Genomic DNA, 19,586 nt, shown 5'->3' with positions numbered 1-19,586 from the left:
ACCGAACGCTATTAGTCGCACGTTGCATAAATATTATAGAAAATATTTACTGTTGTACTACTGTGCAAACATTGTTGGTATCCTGAGATTAAAATGTTATGTTTCATAGCTGGGACTCAGGTGTAGCCTGATACCTACCAGTACAGGTGGTTGCCTTCGACTACCAAAATATATTAATATTATTTATTTTATTTTTTACTGGGCAGATGGCGCCACTTTAATTTCATCACACCCTCATCATATTTCTCTAACCCGATAACTTTCTCAAATTTTTCATTCGTAAGAACCTTCTCCTGGAAATTACGACCTAAACAAAAAAAGAGTGAGCAAAATCGGTTCAGCCGTTCTCAATTGATGAAATGTTATACATTTTTGTCTCCATTTTTATATATATAGATTATTCGGCTTATTCTTACAAAACATTATCTTTTTACATGCTTTTCTTTAACTCACAATGTTTCATTCATTTCTGTTGTCATCAAATCTTGCGAGTTCAATTTAAATCACTTCTACATGACCTAGGAGGCTCAAATTGTGTATGGAGGTCTAGGGTCGGTGACAATACATGACCCCGTTGTCAATTCTTGAAAAAATTTAATTATTAGATTGGTGGCACTATTCTTTTTATTTCTGTCATCTATGAACGTTGAGGTTTTTAGTGATTTTGCTTAGTAATAGTAAATTTGTGTATTTGTCGTCATGGAGCGCTATACAATTAAAAATAAAAAAATAATAAAATTATTTAAAATTAAAAACTGCGTTCTTTATGAAACACCCTTTATTAATTCTTTAAACATGAGAAATAAAGAGACTGCAACTCAACGAAAAAGGCGCCTTGAAGGAGCTCGTCTAAAGTATCAAGAAAAGAAGGCTAACGAGGGCTCAAAAGCTAAACGGGCAAGATTAGACAAAAATCGTCAAGCCCAAACAAATTTAAGAGCTAAAGAAACGCCATCAATGAAAAATAAGCGCCTTTAACAACAACGCGAAAACAGGATTTAACAACAGGACGCAGAAACACCTCCTCAGAAAGAAGCCCGGAAGCAAGCGGAACATGAACAATATTTACAACGTGCCGCTGTAGAAATGGAAAGAATGAGAAAAATGAAATAATTTTAATATAGTCTTACATATTTACTTACTATGAAAAAAAAATTTAATAAGCTAATTTATACTATTTATGCTATGCATATTAGAATGCACCGTCAATAAAAAAAACTATGCTTTCAAAAAATCCTTTGTTTCTAATTTATTATTATCACTAAAAAGTAGAAAATAAAAAAAAAATTTTTTTTTTTTAAAACATGCTTTTCTTAATTCTACTTAATACATGAACTAAAAAGTTGAAAATTAACTTACTTTTAAAACAATTTCTTAATGAAACTTCAAGGTTATCAAGATATTACTAAAAGTGTATCTAAAATGTATTTGTTGCAAAATTTTTAAAATTTGTGAATTACAAAAAACGCATGGGGCTCCTATAAGTCAAGAATATCTCTTACAAAATTGGAAGTATGATAAATAATCTTTAAAATACTTATCATAAAGTTTATCTAATGATTCAGTTGAAGAGTGACTTTACATAGGAGTTATCATAAGTGCCCCATGCTTTTCGTTTTTTGTAATTCACAAGTTTTAAAAATTTTGCAACGAATACATTTTAGATACATTTTAGATTTTTAGTAATATCTTGATAACCTTGAAGTTTCATTAAGAAATTGTTTTAAAAGTAAGTTTATTTTCAACTTTTTAGTTCATGTATTGAGTAGAATATTAAAAGAAGAAAAGCATTTAAAAAAAAAAAAATTTATTTTTTATTTTTTAATTTTATTACAGAACAGGATGTGACTCAAATCACAGATAACTTATATTAAATGTAGTATATAAAATAAACAGACACAAATTCATAAAAAGTTTAAATTAATAGATTATTTTTCTTTGTACCATATGTCCATATAGAACATAGCTTATCATTAACCTATGAAATTCTGTATAATGTTTGTTTACATTCTTGGACTGGCATCGTCTGATTTCATAATATTATCTGTGTGGTTTATACCACGTAGACAAACAATTATAATATAAAGTATTATTATACAGTGTATATATTATATACATATTAACTATATAGGTATGTACTTGAGTTGAAACGAAAATGGCCATAGATGCCGCGTAGTCTATGTTTAAGTTATATCGCTTTATGGAAAATAAACTAAATTAATCAGCGTAATAAATTAACAAAGGTATATATTTTGTATAAAAAATGAATATAATAATGACAAAATGATAATAAACTACATACTGATTAATTTTAGTTGTGGTTATTTCACACAGTTGCTTCATTCGTTACGAATTACGACCTAATAATAATTGACGTCCACTTGAGTTAGTTAGATTTTCATGAAAGACACGCAATTAAAACATGGTTTTTAGAATAGTAAGGTGGGACAGAGGTTATTAGCAAGTATTACAATATTAATTAGTCTGTCTACTCTCTCTACCCACCATGGAAAGTGCAAGGACGTCACTAGACCCATTTGTACGGGGAGGAGGGAAAGCTAAAGGCATAATCACAGTGTTAGCATTTTACAGTTTTAAATTGCTTATTATCTATATTACATAAAGAGGACAGTAGTCAAGACATAGTTAGTCGACGTTGTTGTGGGTAATCTCTGGAATTACTGAACTGGTTTCGAAAATTCTTTCACCAATAAAAAGCCACATTTCCTGTGAGTTTCATAGGCTATATTTTATCTCGATAAGTTGTCCTTAATTTTTTTATTGAAAATTTGAGTTTTTTTTATAAAAACAATAATAATATTAAATGATATATTTGTGTGTATTTTATGGTTAGTATAGGATACACAATTTAGTATGCATGAATAAGAAATAAATAATTTTAAAAACTGTTTCACCTTTACAAAGCTAAAAACTATAAATTACTATGATAAAATGTAATTTTATTTTATATTATTTTATACGACAATGTTAAAAATCTTTAATGGAGATTAGAACAGAGTAAATACACGGGAATTCGTTATGGGAAGTTTTGATCATGACTAGTTGGGTATAAACAACAAATTAACCACCACTTTTGAATTATATAGAATAATAGAGTGGGTATTATTAACGGGTAACCAAGTGCACGAATATCTGCTAGTAAAATATATATTTATCATGTTAAGAGAACGATGTACGTGTGTTTCTCTGTCTTATAAATGTAAGACATTAAATTTTACGTTCAGAATATTATTCATTTACCTTATGTTATTTATAAACGTATTTTTATAGCATAAATTGTTTTAAAATTAAAATATAAAACTTGTATAATATTTCAAAAATAATTAAAAACTATTGTAACAACTACAAACTGTATTAATTATATACCTAATATTTTTGGGTGATAGATGCACTTATACGCACCACGCAGCTTTGAAAAATAAGTAAACGTTTAGGAAATCACACAAACTTTGTGATTCTAAGTGCCAATCTGGTAAATCATGTAAAAACAAAAACTTGTGCACAGACATTAATACGTTACTAAATAATCAATACAATAAATCGTTTATTTATTATTATTTCTTATGGCATTGTGTGCTTATATTATTATATTATATAATATTATCATAATTATTATGATTGCTATACAATATTCATTATATAATATTATAATAAAATTAATTATCAATGTTTTAAAAATAATCAGAATATAATAAATAGTAGGTATTAATAAAATTATAGTTAATAATAAATAAATAAATTCAATTTTTTATTTTACTATCAATATTATAATATATTTGTAAGAAATTACAAATTTAAAATAATATATTGCACAAAAAAAATTTGTACGCATTCGCGGCTCAAATTTCCCGAGAATCGCGTATATTGCATTGTATTCCACATTTACCGTAACATATATATGATATACCCACTATTACCCACACTATTTAAGCGCACTTGGGAATTCACTAATTTAAAGTGGTTGCATGATGAAAACTCTATAGCCCCACTATTTTTACGTTAGTTTAAATCCACATAGAGCGTAATATATAAATTCAACTGTACAAAACAAATCTAACATTTATGTCGTGTTACACTACCATTTGGGACAACATGAAACTTTGTTGACAGTTAATTTTCAACCTTCAGTTTCCCATAAGAATGTAAACACGTTTTCTTTCACGATGCCGTTTTCTATACGATAATATATTGACTAGATACCACTGTTATTAGATTATCATAATGTTTATTATAAAAATAAAACACGTAAATAATAAATGGGGAACGGGATTTATGTCCACCGCATTTATATGCCGTACTATATTGATTGAGCACTTTATTGTACCACAGAATAGATGAAATTTCATCTATTCTGTGATTGTACCTTCATATAATTTTAAATTTAAACATCCTAACGATTAACAATAATACGCGCGGGTCAAGTATGAAGTCGTTATAAATCTAATATTATGGGCTATGGCAATCATAATGTATTCGAACCAAGCTATTTAAGTTGTTTTAGTGTAAGTTATTCTTAATGAATCATAATATTATACAGTTCTAAATTCTACCTATAAAATTAAATTACCTACCTAAAATTAAAATACCTTTTTTTTTTTTTTTATCAACAACAGAAACCGATAAAAATAATTTTTTATCAATCATTAGAATCAACAAATCTGAAGGTTTAAATAATAAACGTTCATTGAATGTGCAACTTAACTATAAAAAATATTCCAGAAAGTAGAAAAAATCGTTCTCTAATAATTCTTAATTATTATCATAAAGGATTTGTTAACAAATAATATCTTTTAGATAGATTGATAATTTTATTGTTATTTAAAATATACATAGAAATATAACGTAATTAACTAATAACAATATTATCTAAAATGGAAAAACGAATATTGTTCCTGTGATATTTATATCACATATATAAATAATTAATATTTGTCATATTGGTGACGAAACAGTATGGAATTTAATATGGGATTAATAACAAATATAAAAATATTACAAGAGAATGGATATCTGATCAAAATAGAGCACTATTATTTACGACAAAGAAAGTTCCTGTTGTAAAACGAATAATCTCTAATGAAATTAATTTTAGATGTTAAATACTAATCTAATAGATGTTCAGGTACAACTTGATGAAAACTATACATTTATATTAATATATCAAGACTATTTAATAAAATTTGGTTGCTTAGTCCAATAACTCATAAACGTGCCAGATATTATATGCTAATTATATTATTATTGATGTTTCCCACGAAATTCGCTGTCTCCGCGATACTACAAAGTGACATTGTCTAAGAATACATGAACAAAATAATACACAAATTATGTAGGATATGGAAAGATTTAAAATTTGTACACCGAAAACCTAGACATTCACAAAATTAAAAATTCATTGAAAAGACCAATCAAGATGTAAAATATATAGGTACTTGACACTTGGTTACAGAAATAAAGCTAAATAATATAGTGGAGGTCTAAAATTTTTCTATTGCATGAAAAATCGATCCTTATATCCTTAAATAAAATTCAGCCCATAACAACCAATGTTTGGATATAGTACTGACATTGGGTTAAAATCATTAGTATTTTAAATGCAAATAGTTCATAAATTATAAAAAGATTTAAAAGCGTCTATAATATTTATGTGTACTGAAAATAATTATAAAAGTAGGTAAATTATTTGATAAAAGAAAAAATTATTTTTAGAAAATAATAAAATAACTAGGTACCTACCGTTAGAACAATCAATCGTAGGTTACAAATGTAAGCAAATTGAATGAAATAATCATAAAAAAAAAAATGATTAAACCTTTAAAATCAAAAACATTTTTTTTTATTTAGTATAATATAGAGCTTGAAGTTATCTTCATTATGTTCTTGGAGTTATGCTATCAGTTGAATCGTGCATTTAATTTTAATTTAGTATAAATGGATAGGTAATACATATTACTTTGGTATTTTAATTTATTATTCAAATTCAAATAAATAATTATAAAACAGAAACCACCGAATGAATATTCGAACGCACATAATATAGTTGTAACCAGTTTATAATGTACCTATCAATAAAAATTAAAAATTAAATGTAAGGTAGCAGAAAAAATTGAATTCAAAATTGTATTCTAATAATGTACAAATAAATGTGTAAATTAATAATAATTAATACTTAAGTAATATTTAATAATAATATATTGTTCAAAATAAAATAATAAAAAATTATTTTAGGTTTTTAAATTTAATTATCTAAAATATTGGTTTACATTGTCAAAAAACCGCTTCCTAGGCAATTCCATATACTCCGGGAAATGTATAATTTTGCATATCAAAATAGACAGTACATATTAGACAATAACTGGGCAATGTATACATTGCTCAATAATCTATCTACTTTGCCCGTAATACAGGTACACACAGATAACCATGGCGTTGGTCAACTACAGATGACTACAGATTTGGCTTACCTATGGAAAATCATTACAAGTAGTCCATTCAGACCATGGTTTGTGAAGAGACGTCATTACAGAAAATATAATGCGTTATGTTTGTCTAAATTGTTCGATGACTTTAAAGCTAACGCCTTTATTGATTTTCTTATGTCTGGGTACTATTAACGCCGTCAAATCCTTTATTCTTTCGTTATTTACAAATTAACTTTCACTACTTCCGTTTCTTTTCTTTCGAAAACTATATTTTCATTCGTAAGTAGGTACACGCTAGCTGTGATTCAATGTACTCAAAAATAAAGTATTAGATAGGTACAATTTACGGTGTAGGTATGTTATTTGATTAGTTTAGTTTTAATGTGCTGTATTATATGTTTTTGTTATTAATTTAATTGGCGAAATAAAATGGTAATGCGCATTTAAACATATCTTTGAGAAAAATTAAAAAATATATTTATATTATATTATAACGTGTTAAACAATGTATGAAATAATGTACAATTGAGGTCTTTGTACTTGTTTTATACAACGAATTCGTAAAAATTAAATGTATTAAAACTACGAGAGGAATGTACCTACTTAACATTATAATATGTTTCAAAACCATGATGGTTTTTAACGCAAGTTTACAAGGAAAAAATTTAACCTAATATTAAAGCAACTGTGTTTTGTACTAAAACCCTTTGAAATTTAATTTTCATTCTAAAGGAAAAAAGTTTCTTTGAGTTTCCACTCGTTTATTACAAGACTGGTCTTGTCATTAAATATACCGAAACGTGTGTTCTTAAATCGCCCACCGAAAATATAAAGTATCGTCTTTGATAAGCACATAATATTCAAAATAAATAAATTACAACAATTGTGTTGTATGTTTTCTACATGCAAAATTAAGAAAATAAAGTTTTGAACTAGCTGGTATTTATATATAAAAAAATTAATATGTATATATATATATAAATTAAACATTCATATTTAAAAAATATTATTGAAATAAAATAATATAATAACCGTACCATATAATAGCCACACACATATGTTAAATTTGTTTGATGTGATTTGCGTTTGATTTGAAAACAACTAAATCGATAATCAAAGTGTATAGTATTTTATCATTTAATATCTTATAAGTTAACTTATTATAACTACTTATAAGTAAATACTAAATACGTTAAAACCACAGTCATGATTGCTATTTTGTATTCACAGCTTCGAAATTTTTTGTTGAAATGTCTCAAAATCAGATAAATAAAAGTCCATACAATTTACTTTTTTTTTTTAAATCTATATAACTGTAAAAATATTTAAACACAAAAAAATATTATAAACAGTAAAAAGGGTTGTTGTTAGTAAGACATTTGTTTTTTTTTTTTTGTTAAAATATAACTTTGAGATTATGAATTGTCGTACTTAAATAATATTATAATAATTTTATTTCCTGTAAATATACGATTAATTTCAATGAAGGAAATTGAAGTACTGAAAGTCATAAAAAATGGAATAAAAAGCTATAAGAAAATTCCTAAAACATTTATAAAGTAAGAAACTAAACGATAGCCATATTATGTGTATATTATCGAATGAAAGCGTTTATAATACATTCATTATGTTAAACCATATGATAAACAATGTAACGTAGAATTATTAATGATTATTATTGTTTAATAACAGAATAACTTTTTTTTTGTAAAATAATTTTACTGGTTGCAAGCATTTATTATATTACCGTTATTTACTTTAAGTATTATTTTATTTATTTATAACTGAGTAATTTATATATAATTAAAACTTAAGTAACTGTACAGAACTTAGACTGTATAAAGAATAATCAATAAATGATTGTTTACATACATGAGCAGACTAGTCATAAATTATTCTTGTAATAATAATAATAATATGTAAAACATTGAAAGTAGTTTTTATTTTACAAGAGACGTACCTAATTAAATATTTTAAGTCTGAAAATAAAGGCTTATATCCCGTACCAAGAACAATTCATTTAAGTATTTAATTGTTTCTGAGTTGTTTGTGAAACGTTCTAAACCAATAGCAAAAATAAACAAGGGGAAAAAATGAATAACGAGGGAAAAATCCATGCATTTGAACGAATAGCATTGGAAAAAAAAGAATATTTATGAGACCGGATAGGATTGTTAATTTGATCAAATATTAAAATAAAGTAATACCTCGTTAGCGATGTTTTTGCTGTAGGCTTTATTTTGTGGGGATATCGTTTTAAATGAAAATTGCATTTGCAATTATTTCTCTGTAACTAAAATCGATTTGAGTAAAAAAAACTATAGGATTGAAATACTGAAATTCCAATAAAAATACTGTTCAATGTTCATATATTTAAAATGAGTTAACTCAATCGTTCAATGTGCATTTCAAATCTTATTAGTTGATCAAATTATTAATTATTCAATTAAAAAAATAAAAATATATTTCTGAGCGTAACAGCTAATATTATTATTGTGTATTATAAAGAATTATGTTTCGACTGGACGAAATATTATTAAATAATATTGTATATTATGAAATGCTCTTTTAACTTCCTAGTACTAATATAAATTAAATTTTTGATAAAAAAAAAAAAAATGATTTAAAAACAAGTGACAACTCTATAACACCGCTTGAGCTATGAAAATAAATAAATGGATTCAATATGTTTGATATTCTTATATTTTACACAACCAACAACATGGTTTTGAGTAAATTATTTTATTTTTTATTTATTTTAGATGAATGAATTGATATTTTACCATGATGTGTGTTTTTTTATTTTATTGTTTTTTTTTTGTGTCTGTCATCACGTTTTGGAACAGTAAAAGTGCTTCGATTTTCGACATCAGTACGTCGTTCGATCAGAAAGTGAATCTAGTCGGTACTTTTTTTTTGTGTGGGGGGGGGGGGTCAAAAGTAAAATGTTCTCAATATTATTCTAAATAATCCGAATAAACAAACTAAAAATTAAGGGAAAATAAAAAATAAATTTTTTTTTAAAACACACTTTCCTATAAAAACATATTTAAAAAAATATAAATATATATATTAAATTAAACTAAAAAATATTTTAAAAATTGCACTAAAAATACAAAAATAATTTTCTGTACTTAAAAATAATGAAAAATTTAAAAGCGTGTGGTGCTCTTACACTTGACATATACTCCCAATCACTATCTTATAAACAGGTTTGAACAAAGAAGTGTATGTGAGACTTAGCTCGGTTTTAAATGTTTTGTATTATGCACCACTTTTAAATTTTTCGTTATTTTTAAGTACAGAAAATTATTTTTGTATTTTTGTGCAATTTTTAAAATATTTTTTTGTTCAATTTAATATATATATTTATATTTTTTTAAATATTATGTTTTTATAGGAAAGTGTGTTTTAAAAAAAAAACTATTTTTAATTTTATTATTTTCTCCCTTTTAGTTGAAAGTAAATTTTTTTACTAAACGTTTAAAAAATATTTATGAAACAAATTTCTTATATTTAATAAAACGAATCAAACTACGGATGATTATGATTTATTAATGAATAAATAAGTTTATGTGGTCGTGAAATGACAAGACATTTATTTTGTTTGACACAACAAATTGAAATTTTTTTATATAAAAAATTTCATTATGGGATCATTATGTGTATAATATATTTTGTTATTTTACAGTACTTATAATTTATTGTCCTTCATTTACAATTGCTTCCAAGATATTGGGACTATGTTGTCTCATTATTCGATTTCATCCAAAGCGTCAACGTTACAGGATGTCTTTCCCGTTAATTAAAAAAAAATTTTTTATAAGAATCTATATCACCAACTTTTTGATTTGTTTCAAGATAATTTTGAGAATGCCCAAGTACCTACTTGAGAGCGTCGACCATTGATGTAAAACTCTTCATATGCTAACTGTTTTGTAAAAATCGGTTACCAATGTGGTGACATTGTATTAACCAATGTTTCTGAGTCATTCATAAAATTTATGAAAACCGGAAAACTTTATTTATTTATTTATTTATTTCACCGTCATAGTTACCCAGTTGGAGTCCATAATAGTATATATCTGTGTATGTACTAGCTAGGTATATATATATTTAATGGACAATATTATAATATAATATTATTATATTAAATATTTTAGTAATTTAGATGCCGGGAGTTCATAATTTAGTAATGGTTAAGTTAACCCGCCTTGACCCAGAGAAACCCTTCGTACATTTACTTTCTCGGAGATGACTTTGCACACCCGTCATCGCCTACCTGGAGGTCCGTGTCACAAAATGACAACGGATTATTGTATTGTCATCCAAGACCAAGGTCTATACCAATTTTCAGAATTTTTCATCGACAAAAAGTGCCTCAAATCGAGTGCGAAAGATTTGATTACAGACAAACAAATAGACAAACAGATGTGAGAGCAACCTTAAGAAAAGTGTGTAAAAACCGGAAATTTTACGCACAATCAGTTTTCGACAAAATTTTGGTTTTTGATGTAATTTTAAAACAAATGACCATAGATACATGACATTTTTACCGAATGTTTATATAAGTATCCACCATGCAATTTTCGACTTAAGTTGAACTATTTATAGGCATATGCAATTTTCGATCATTATTAGTTTTTTTAAAATTAATATCGATCAAAATGTATTTGTTGGGTAGCTTGAAAATTTAATACAAGGTTCCTAACATATTGTTACATTAGGAGTTGAAAAATAAAAATAATTCAGTCACAATTTTTTTTTATAAGCATTCTAAGTTTGAATTTTGACAAAATACGTAAAAATCACGAAAAGTCGCTAATTAGATTTAGCTAGAAGTTCATAAAAATTTTATTTGAAAATCTAAGATTTGAAAATGGAATACAAGATTCTTTTTAAGTTTGTTAATTTTTATCATAAAAAATTTCCACCAGAGAGTCAAATTAAGTTTTTATGAGCGTTTGAAATTTAAATTTTTACAACATTGGATTTTCACTAGATTTCTCATTTAGCGATTTTCTTATTTAGGTGTAACTCTAAAACAAATGACCTTGACATTTTTACTGAATGTTTATATAGGCGTTTTATATACATATTTGATATAATTTTCAAAATATTTAGATTTGTTTTAAGCTGTTTACTAACAAGATTTGAAAATTAAATACAAGGCTTCTAACATATTTTTACAATAGCAGTTGCAAAATAAAAGAATTTTATAGTCACAATTTTTTTTATAAGCATTCAATGTTTGAATTTTGACAACATATCATGTAAAAATCACGAAAATTCGTAAATTATTTTATGCTAGAAATTCATAAAAGTATTTTCTTTTTAAATCTAAGATTTTAAAATTTTTATTAATCTATATATATCCTAAACAGATAAACCGTCTCCGCTCAGAACCGTTTTTCGTATATAATGATATTTTATCATTGGATTCAAATTTAATTCCATCCATTAGTCATTCTCATTACAGTAACCTACTGTACAGCAGAGCGACATTCACGACTTACCCGATTTTTTTTTTATTTTGATTTTTTTGGTGGTGGGGGGGAATCCATTGGTTAATGTGTTCGCGAAAAACATATACGAAATTAAATGATTCTCAAAAAGAAACTGATTCCTGAAATTGATTAATTTCGAAAAACCAAATATAAAGAAATGTGTAACATAATAATAAATTGTAATATGATATTATAATATGCATATTCAGTGGAACTTTAATAACTAGAACGTAAATATGTCAATCGATTAGAATTTAGGTTTCAATGTGATTTGTAAGTACTATAATGTTACTTATAGAACGAGAACCGAAATTATTAAGACTAAAAATATACCAATAATGTTATATTTTATTGTACTGAAGTAGGAAATACGTCATAATGAAAACTATTTAGGGGTACGTTCTTTATTTTAATCATATTATACATTACTGTGTCAATACGTCGTTAAATGTATTTCTTATAAAATAGTCTGTTTATTTTATAAAAATGAGTTTCTGAAATAATTGTACCAAAATACTTTTATTTCTAGAAGATCAATAAAAAAAAAATCAATTTATATTGTATAATTATCTGCACTAATTGATGAAATGTTTTTAAGAAATAAAATTACCGAACATTTTTTACAGTTAAAATAATATCACCGTAATTATATATAATTTCAATATACACCTCAACCATGTGTAATATTATGAAATTAATGATGTTACATACGGCTTGAAACGTAAAACTCATAAAATAATAATTATTTATTAACACAATTAAATTGCACAGGAAAGCAGTGTTCTGCACGCATTATTCATGCTATTATAAGGAATCAAAAAACAAATATGCATAAATTGGATGCCTATAATATGTGTATTCTATTACAGTTACAAATAACTCTTTTGAATTCCAATTGAAAAATATCAAAATTGTCCTAACAATTATCGGATTAATAATTTACAGGAAAAAATTGTGAATATCATTTAAAAAATACATTTCAAGATTAATATAATGTGATATGAGTGTAAGTTTTTGAAAATATGATCTTTAACTATTCAATAATTCTGAAATTTGAAATTTGTGTCAAATCATTATTTAAGAAACAAAATGTGTTTGAACGTACATACCTATAATACAGAGTGATTTACTCTGTATAACATTCATTTATTTATTGGAATGTAATAGTATGTATAATATTGTAATTTATAGCATGAATTGTCTCTGCAATTTACCTTGAAATGGTGTAAGTCCTGAACCACGCAGGTGAGCAGGGCGTCCTTGCCCACGATAACAGTCACGTTCGGTACCGGTTCCGGGAACCACGGTCGTCTGGAGTCTGAAACAATAAAAATGTATGTAGGTACATGATATACGATATATTTATAAAAGGCACCTGTAACTCTACAGTCACGAAAAACGCAATAAACAATATTTGGAGAAATTTGTGATTTTGGACGGTACTTATACAAAGGATTCGTAGTAAAGTGACTTTAATTAGCTAATAGGGTCTTGTGAGAGCGCGTATTCGTGTATTAGTATACCTATAAGGGTGCGTATTACTGTAAAATCGCTTATACACGATTGGAGAAAGGTAGAACACTCGTTTATTACTACGAACCGTACCCATACCGAGTGTATATGTAATGGGTAACGTGTATTGATAGTGGCTGGAACTATATACGTGTGACGTGTACCACGTGCTTGGTATACACTCGTGAAACCGGGAGATGGGTTAGCCCAGGCGTTAACGGTCCTAAGGGGGCTTCGTTATTTCGTTTCCTTAACTGGTGTCCGAAACGAAAACACGCGTTCTAATGATTATTACAGTATTGTTATAGTTATTACACATTATTCTTAATCCTATATTGTGGTTTCGAATAGCGCTTCATTTCTATGAAGGCAATTGAAAATCCTCATGATTGGTTCGTGACGCCGTGGTTGAGCAACTGCCACAGGTGACTCGAGTTTCGTGATTTTGTCAAAAATAATATCATAATATTATACTGTAACTTGAGTGTAACTATATAAATATATCAATGGATTTATTTTATAAGATATTAATATGAGAAGTTATAACACTTTCAATTTAATTTTCAAAACAAAAAAAAAGTAGAGCGATAGTCAATAACTATTTTATTTGAAAAATTTGATTTATCTATTTTTTCTAAAGTCAGATATTGAATTATATTATTATATTGTAAGCAGTAAACTGAATAAAAAAATTAGGCTGTTTAGCTGCCCCTAGATTATTATTTTTATTCTCACTTTTTTAATATTAGTAACATTGTATTCGACGAAACCAAGATTGAGTTCAATGCAATATACAGTAAGAGATCATCAATTTATAACGAGAAAAAACCTTTAAAAATGAGTTATGATCATGTCTCTCAAAATAGAAAGGGGTTTATAATTTATAAAAAAAATAAGTTGTCGATTCAAAATGTGAAAATATTTACTCACCTTATTTTTCAATTTATTAATATACTAATTTAAAAATTAAAAATTTGTACGAATTTATGCTCATTGACCCAAACAATGTAAAGATTTTTTTATAATATCACTATTTTAAATGAAATATTGTTGCAACGATCTGATTGACTACTTTGAAGATCGATCGTGTGGATGGAATACACGTAGGCAGGGAGAATGATTGGATAATTCGTAATTGTTATGCCACGTTTTGAATACTGCATTAAATGACATTATGTATTTTTATCATGTGTGATTTTCGAGTCTTGAAGATGTGCAAAGAAAATTCTTTTAGATAGTCCATATTACAGTATATAAATGGTATGTTTAGAATTAAAAATTAATTGAATACATACGAGTTTCTGTCGCTGCTTTTCAGCAAGCTTTTCAAGCAAACATCATAGCCTTCTACCTAGTGAACTAATTTTACGAGTTATAAACGAATGTAAATGTTATTCGACCTACCACATAATAAAGGTTGTTATACTAACAATAATTAATATGTACCTACATAGATATTATATGATACGTTTTATAATATAATTAGTTTAGTTTTTTTTATGATATTTCCACGTGCAGTGAGTTATTTTGTATATTATCTGAAATTAGATTTTAATAATACTATACGTTTACAAACATAAAATAAAATCATCAAATGACGAACTCTCATATTGTTTTTACGATCTTTGATAAATGTATAACACGTACACGTGAAAGAGGATGACTTGCAAAATAAACAAAACAGTAATGTCGTCGCAAAAATAGTATACTCGTGTTATACGTTTTGATTAAGTACCTACCGTAATAATATAATGTATACATTATACCAAACAACGAATAAATATTTATTATAATAAATCAAATAAACGTATGTAAGTGTATTTGATTACAATTATATTTTGCAGTTGAGGAGAAAACACCGCATTGAAGTTTTTGTGTCGTCTTGCAGTCGATATGTAGTCAATCACTAAAATAGTTGTGCCAAATCACCATACCACGTCTTAATAATATCAACAATAGGCACAAATCGTTCAAAAATATAAGGGGGCTGAACCATCCAAGACATTTTAGATTAAGTAAAGCCGTGAAGGTTTTGATCCTCGTACACTTCACTTATTGATACTCCTACTTACAACCATGACAGTATATCAGTAATAAAATAATAATATAAATTAAAAATTGGAATAAATAATGTATTGGGCTGTAAATTTGTAGGGAAGTTCGTTAATTTTAGCATATTTTAAAACATGACTTTTTTTTAACAAAATGTTTGAATAAGGTATACCAACGAATTCAATTTAGAACCTTTTTAGATTCTAAACGAAGTGATAAATATATTGATTTTACAATGATGTGTGTTTTTTTTTTTAACTTTGGGGGTGGTTTCCGATGTAAAAATTAATATTCTTGGTGCATTATAGAGGTCTAAAGTAAACATTTTCTAACAGTTTTCAAAAAAATCGAGAAAAACAAAAAAATGGATGGAATTAAATTTGAATCCAATGATATTATATCATTGTATACGAAAAACGATTCTGAGCGAAGACGGTTTATCGGTCTAGGATATATTATAGATTATTATGAAAAATTTTCAAATCTTAGATTTCAAATAAAAATTTTTTATGAAATTCTAGCATAAAATAATTTATGAATTTTCGTGATTTTTACGTATGTTGTCAAAATTCAAACTTTGAATCCTTGTAAAAAAAAAAATTGTGACTATGAATTTGTTTTTTTTTTCAACTGCTATTGTTAAAATATGTTAGGAGCCTTGTATTAAATTTTCAAATCTTAGAATTAAAAAGAAAAACTTTTATGAATTTCTATCTAAGATAATTTGAACATTGCCGTAATTTTTACGTATTTAGTCAAAATTTGAACTTTAAATGTTTATAAATAAAAATTGTGACTATATATTTATTTTATTTTTCAATTGCTATTGTAAAAATATATTATGAGCCTTGTATTGAATTTTGAAATCTTAGATATAAAAGGAAAATTTTTTATGAATTTCTAGCATAAAATAATTTACGAATTTTCGTGATTTTTACATAATATGTTGTAAAAATTCAAACTTTGAATGCTTATAAAAAAAAATTGTGACTATGAATTCCTTTTATTTTGCAACTGCTATTGTAAAAATATGTTAGGAACCTTCTATTAAATTTTCAAATCTTAGAATTAAAAATAAAAACTTTTATAAAAATATGTTAAGAGCCTTGTATTAAATTTTCAAGCCTTTCTGCCTAACAAATAAATTTTTATCGATATTAATTTAAAAAAAACTAATAATTATCGAAAATTTCAAATGCCTATGAATAGTTCAACTTAAGTAGAAATTTTTCGAAGAATACATGGTAGATAGAATATAGTTATTTAAACATTCAGTGAAAATTTCATGTATCTATGATCATTTGTTTAGTTACATCAAAAACCAAAATCGATTTTGTCGAAAACTGATTGTGCGTGCAATTTCCCGTTTTCCCTTAATTTTTAGTTTGTTTATCCCGATTATTTAGAAAAGTATTAAGAATTTAACCTGCTTTTGACCACCCAAAGTACCGACTAGATTCACTTTCCGATCGAACGAGGTCTGAAGTCGAAAATCGAAGGACTTTTACTGTCCTAAAACGTGATGACAGACACAAAAAAAAATTAAAAAATTAAAAAACACACATGTAGTAGCTATAGAGAAAACTCGAAGCATCATTATAGGAAAAATTTTAAGTGCGTTTGAATTTTAAATTTTTATGAAATCAGGTATATGTTTATCTATGATAATTTGAGGTATTATGAATTATGATAACTACATGCAATGTTTTTGGAAAAATTGATTAACCATGCCTTATGAAAAATTTGTCTCAATTGAAAAATTTAATATTTGTCTCAAAATAGAATATATGACAATATTTAAACATAATATATCCTAGACTGACAAATCATCTCTTTTCAGAATAGTTTTTCGTATACAATGATACCTATCATTGCATTCAAATCTAACCTACCCTAGTCAGAGGTCCACCCCCACCACCTAATGTACAGCAGAGCGACATTCACTTACCCGCTTTTTTTTGTTTTTTGGTCAAGTTTTCGCAGTCGTTTCAGTTACTAAAATACTTTTTTTAGATTTATATATTTTCCTTGTAGAATAAAAATATCGAGAAGCGTTCTACTGGAACTATTTTAATATTTTTATGGATAAAACATCGCCGTGGTGGATGTTCAAAAGGCCATCAGAAATTAACTTGCAATACACTATCGAAAAAAAAATATTATTATGAAACGGCCGGGCATGTAATTCCACACAAATTCTAATGGGTTGAAAAAACATTACAATAATAAAAAAAGCGGAAATGATAAAGTTTTGGCGCGCATTTTAACGTCTTAATTATAATATGGTCCCGACCGTGTACGCGGCCGGCTTTAACAGTTTCTCGTGGGGTCCATTAGTTGCGTAACTTTTACCCGACTGTTTTGTACAAATAACGTACTTGCGGCGGTGCGTGGGTCAAAAACACTTTTTCAGATGACCTAATTTTCTCCGTTTTTTTTTCCGTACCCTTGTCTAAATAAAAACATGTCTATCGTTTCTAACTTTTCTCACTTCTTTTACTCGCCTCGAAGTAAAATTTCTTCCTACCCACATAATAGTCACAACATTCTCGCACTCACATATCACACCGAACATTGTCAATAAAAGTCTTCTTGCACATTTACACGCGCACGCACCCGCGATTATACAACTTTGACCTATGGCATTGGCCTACAATAATAATAAAGACGTGTACCTACTAATTATGTCACTCCCAACCCCCATTACCGAGGTTACAGGTGTTTCTTATAACAGTACGACGCCTGTGTAATACTATGATATAATATGTTGGTATAACATTATCATACATATAGACCTATATGTTTGACATTCGTTTATCCTATGGTTTGATACGGCGAATTTCGTAACTATTAATTTGCACCGGAAGTCATTATACACTAGACATTTTTATGTTTTTAACATAAAATTGACTTCTTATCTCAAGTACAAACTTCAGAAATATATTATCCTATAATGACATCTAATCATCATTGTATATTGCAGTTATTATGATAATATAATTATTATTTTGACCAGATTGATATATACCAATTAATTTTAACAGTATCATTTTACTATGGTAACAGGTGAACCATAATGTTTTATATAATATATGGAATGGGTACTGCGAAAAGATACAAGTCCATGGCTACTATAAGAAAAATATGTTTTTTTTTTGTCTTATTTGAGATAATTTAGGCCCATTGCTGCTTACACAATTTACCTCTATAAATCATCACACCTTATCCATTCAGAACTCCCAGTAGCCTTAGATATTCTTTAACTCGATCTTTTCATCGTTGTCTTGCAGGCCTCCTCCTTGGTCGACTTTTATTAGGCGTTTCCATTTCGTGAAAGTGTGTAAAAGCTACCCCCCCCCCCCCCCCCCACCGTACATATATTTCCGGCTCAATTGAATCCCTGGCTGTTAATAAGTGTGGCCACATAATAGGTATCGCTGAATAGCTTACTAAGTTCTCTGCTTGATATAGGTACTCGTCTAATAAAAATAGTGTGTATTATTTAAACGTATGTGTATGAGTTGGTGTGTTTTCAATTGTGATCAGTGTAAAGCATAATATTATGAAGACGTGTGTGATTGCGCACCGAAATTTATCTTAATGGTATAGTTGGTATCGTAAAAAACAAAAAGACCTACCTATATGATTATATTATGATCAACGATTCGTCGCAAAAACGCGTGTGTGTATGGGTGAAAAGTGTGACCATGGCGACTATAAAAGGAAACAGACAACAGTAGTATAATATTAAAATATTATATACGTGGTTTCGATGCGGGGGTCCAAGATAATTTTACGCCGCCGTTATTGTGAAGGTGAAGAGGGTTGGATATGTATTTTTTTCCACCGGCAGGCATACATTGTTTATTTTTCTACTATATAGAATTGTTTGTTTTTCATTTAATATAAACTTATATAAACTTTTAACATGTATAAGTAAAAAAAACAAAAAAATAATATCAATAATAATAACGGTATACAAAAGAAATGAAAAATCGTGCAGTTATTCGTACTTACCTGTTATGGGAAATATGTAAACAGTTTTATTCGTTAAATTATTGCAATTTCTAAA

At 27.0% G+C, this 19,586-nt stretch overlaps 1 protein-coding gene across 1 annotated transcript in view; it reads right to left on the bottom strand.

Annotated features, from left to right (window-relative positions):
- The window catches only part of LOC107163607 (lachesin-like), a 97,053-nt gene that overhangs the window by 37,804 nt on the left and 39,663 nt on the right, over positions 1–19,586 (bottom strand). Inside the window, exon 2 of the mRNA XM_089224674.1 lies at positions 13,165–13,268. Coding sequence (XP_089080800.1) covers positions 13,165–13,268 — 104 coding nt within the window. The remainder of the gene's footprint in view (positions 1–13,164; positions 13,269–19,586) is intronic.

The sequence above is a fragment of the Diuraphis noxia genome, unplaced genomic scaffold (genome assembly GCF_037042655.1).
Source record: "Diuraphis noxia isolate RWA-SAM2 unplaced genomic scaffold, SU_Dnox_SAM2 contig0003, whole genome shotgun sequence".
In the NCBI taxonomy this organism is placed as follows: Eukaryota; Metazoa; Arthropoda; class Insecta; order Hemiptera; family Aphididae; genus Diuraphis; species Diuraphis noxia.
Note: the sequence above shows the minus strand (reverse complement) of the source record. Positions and strands in the feature narration are given on the sequence as shown.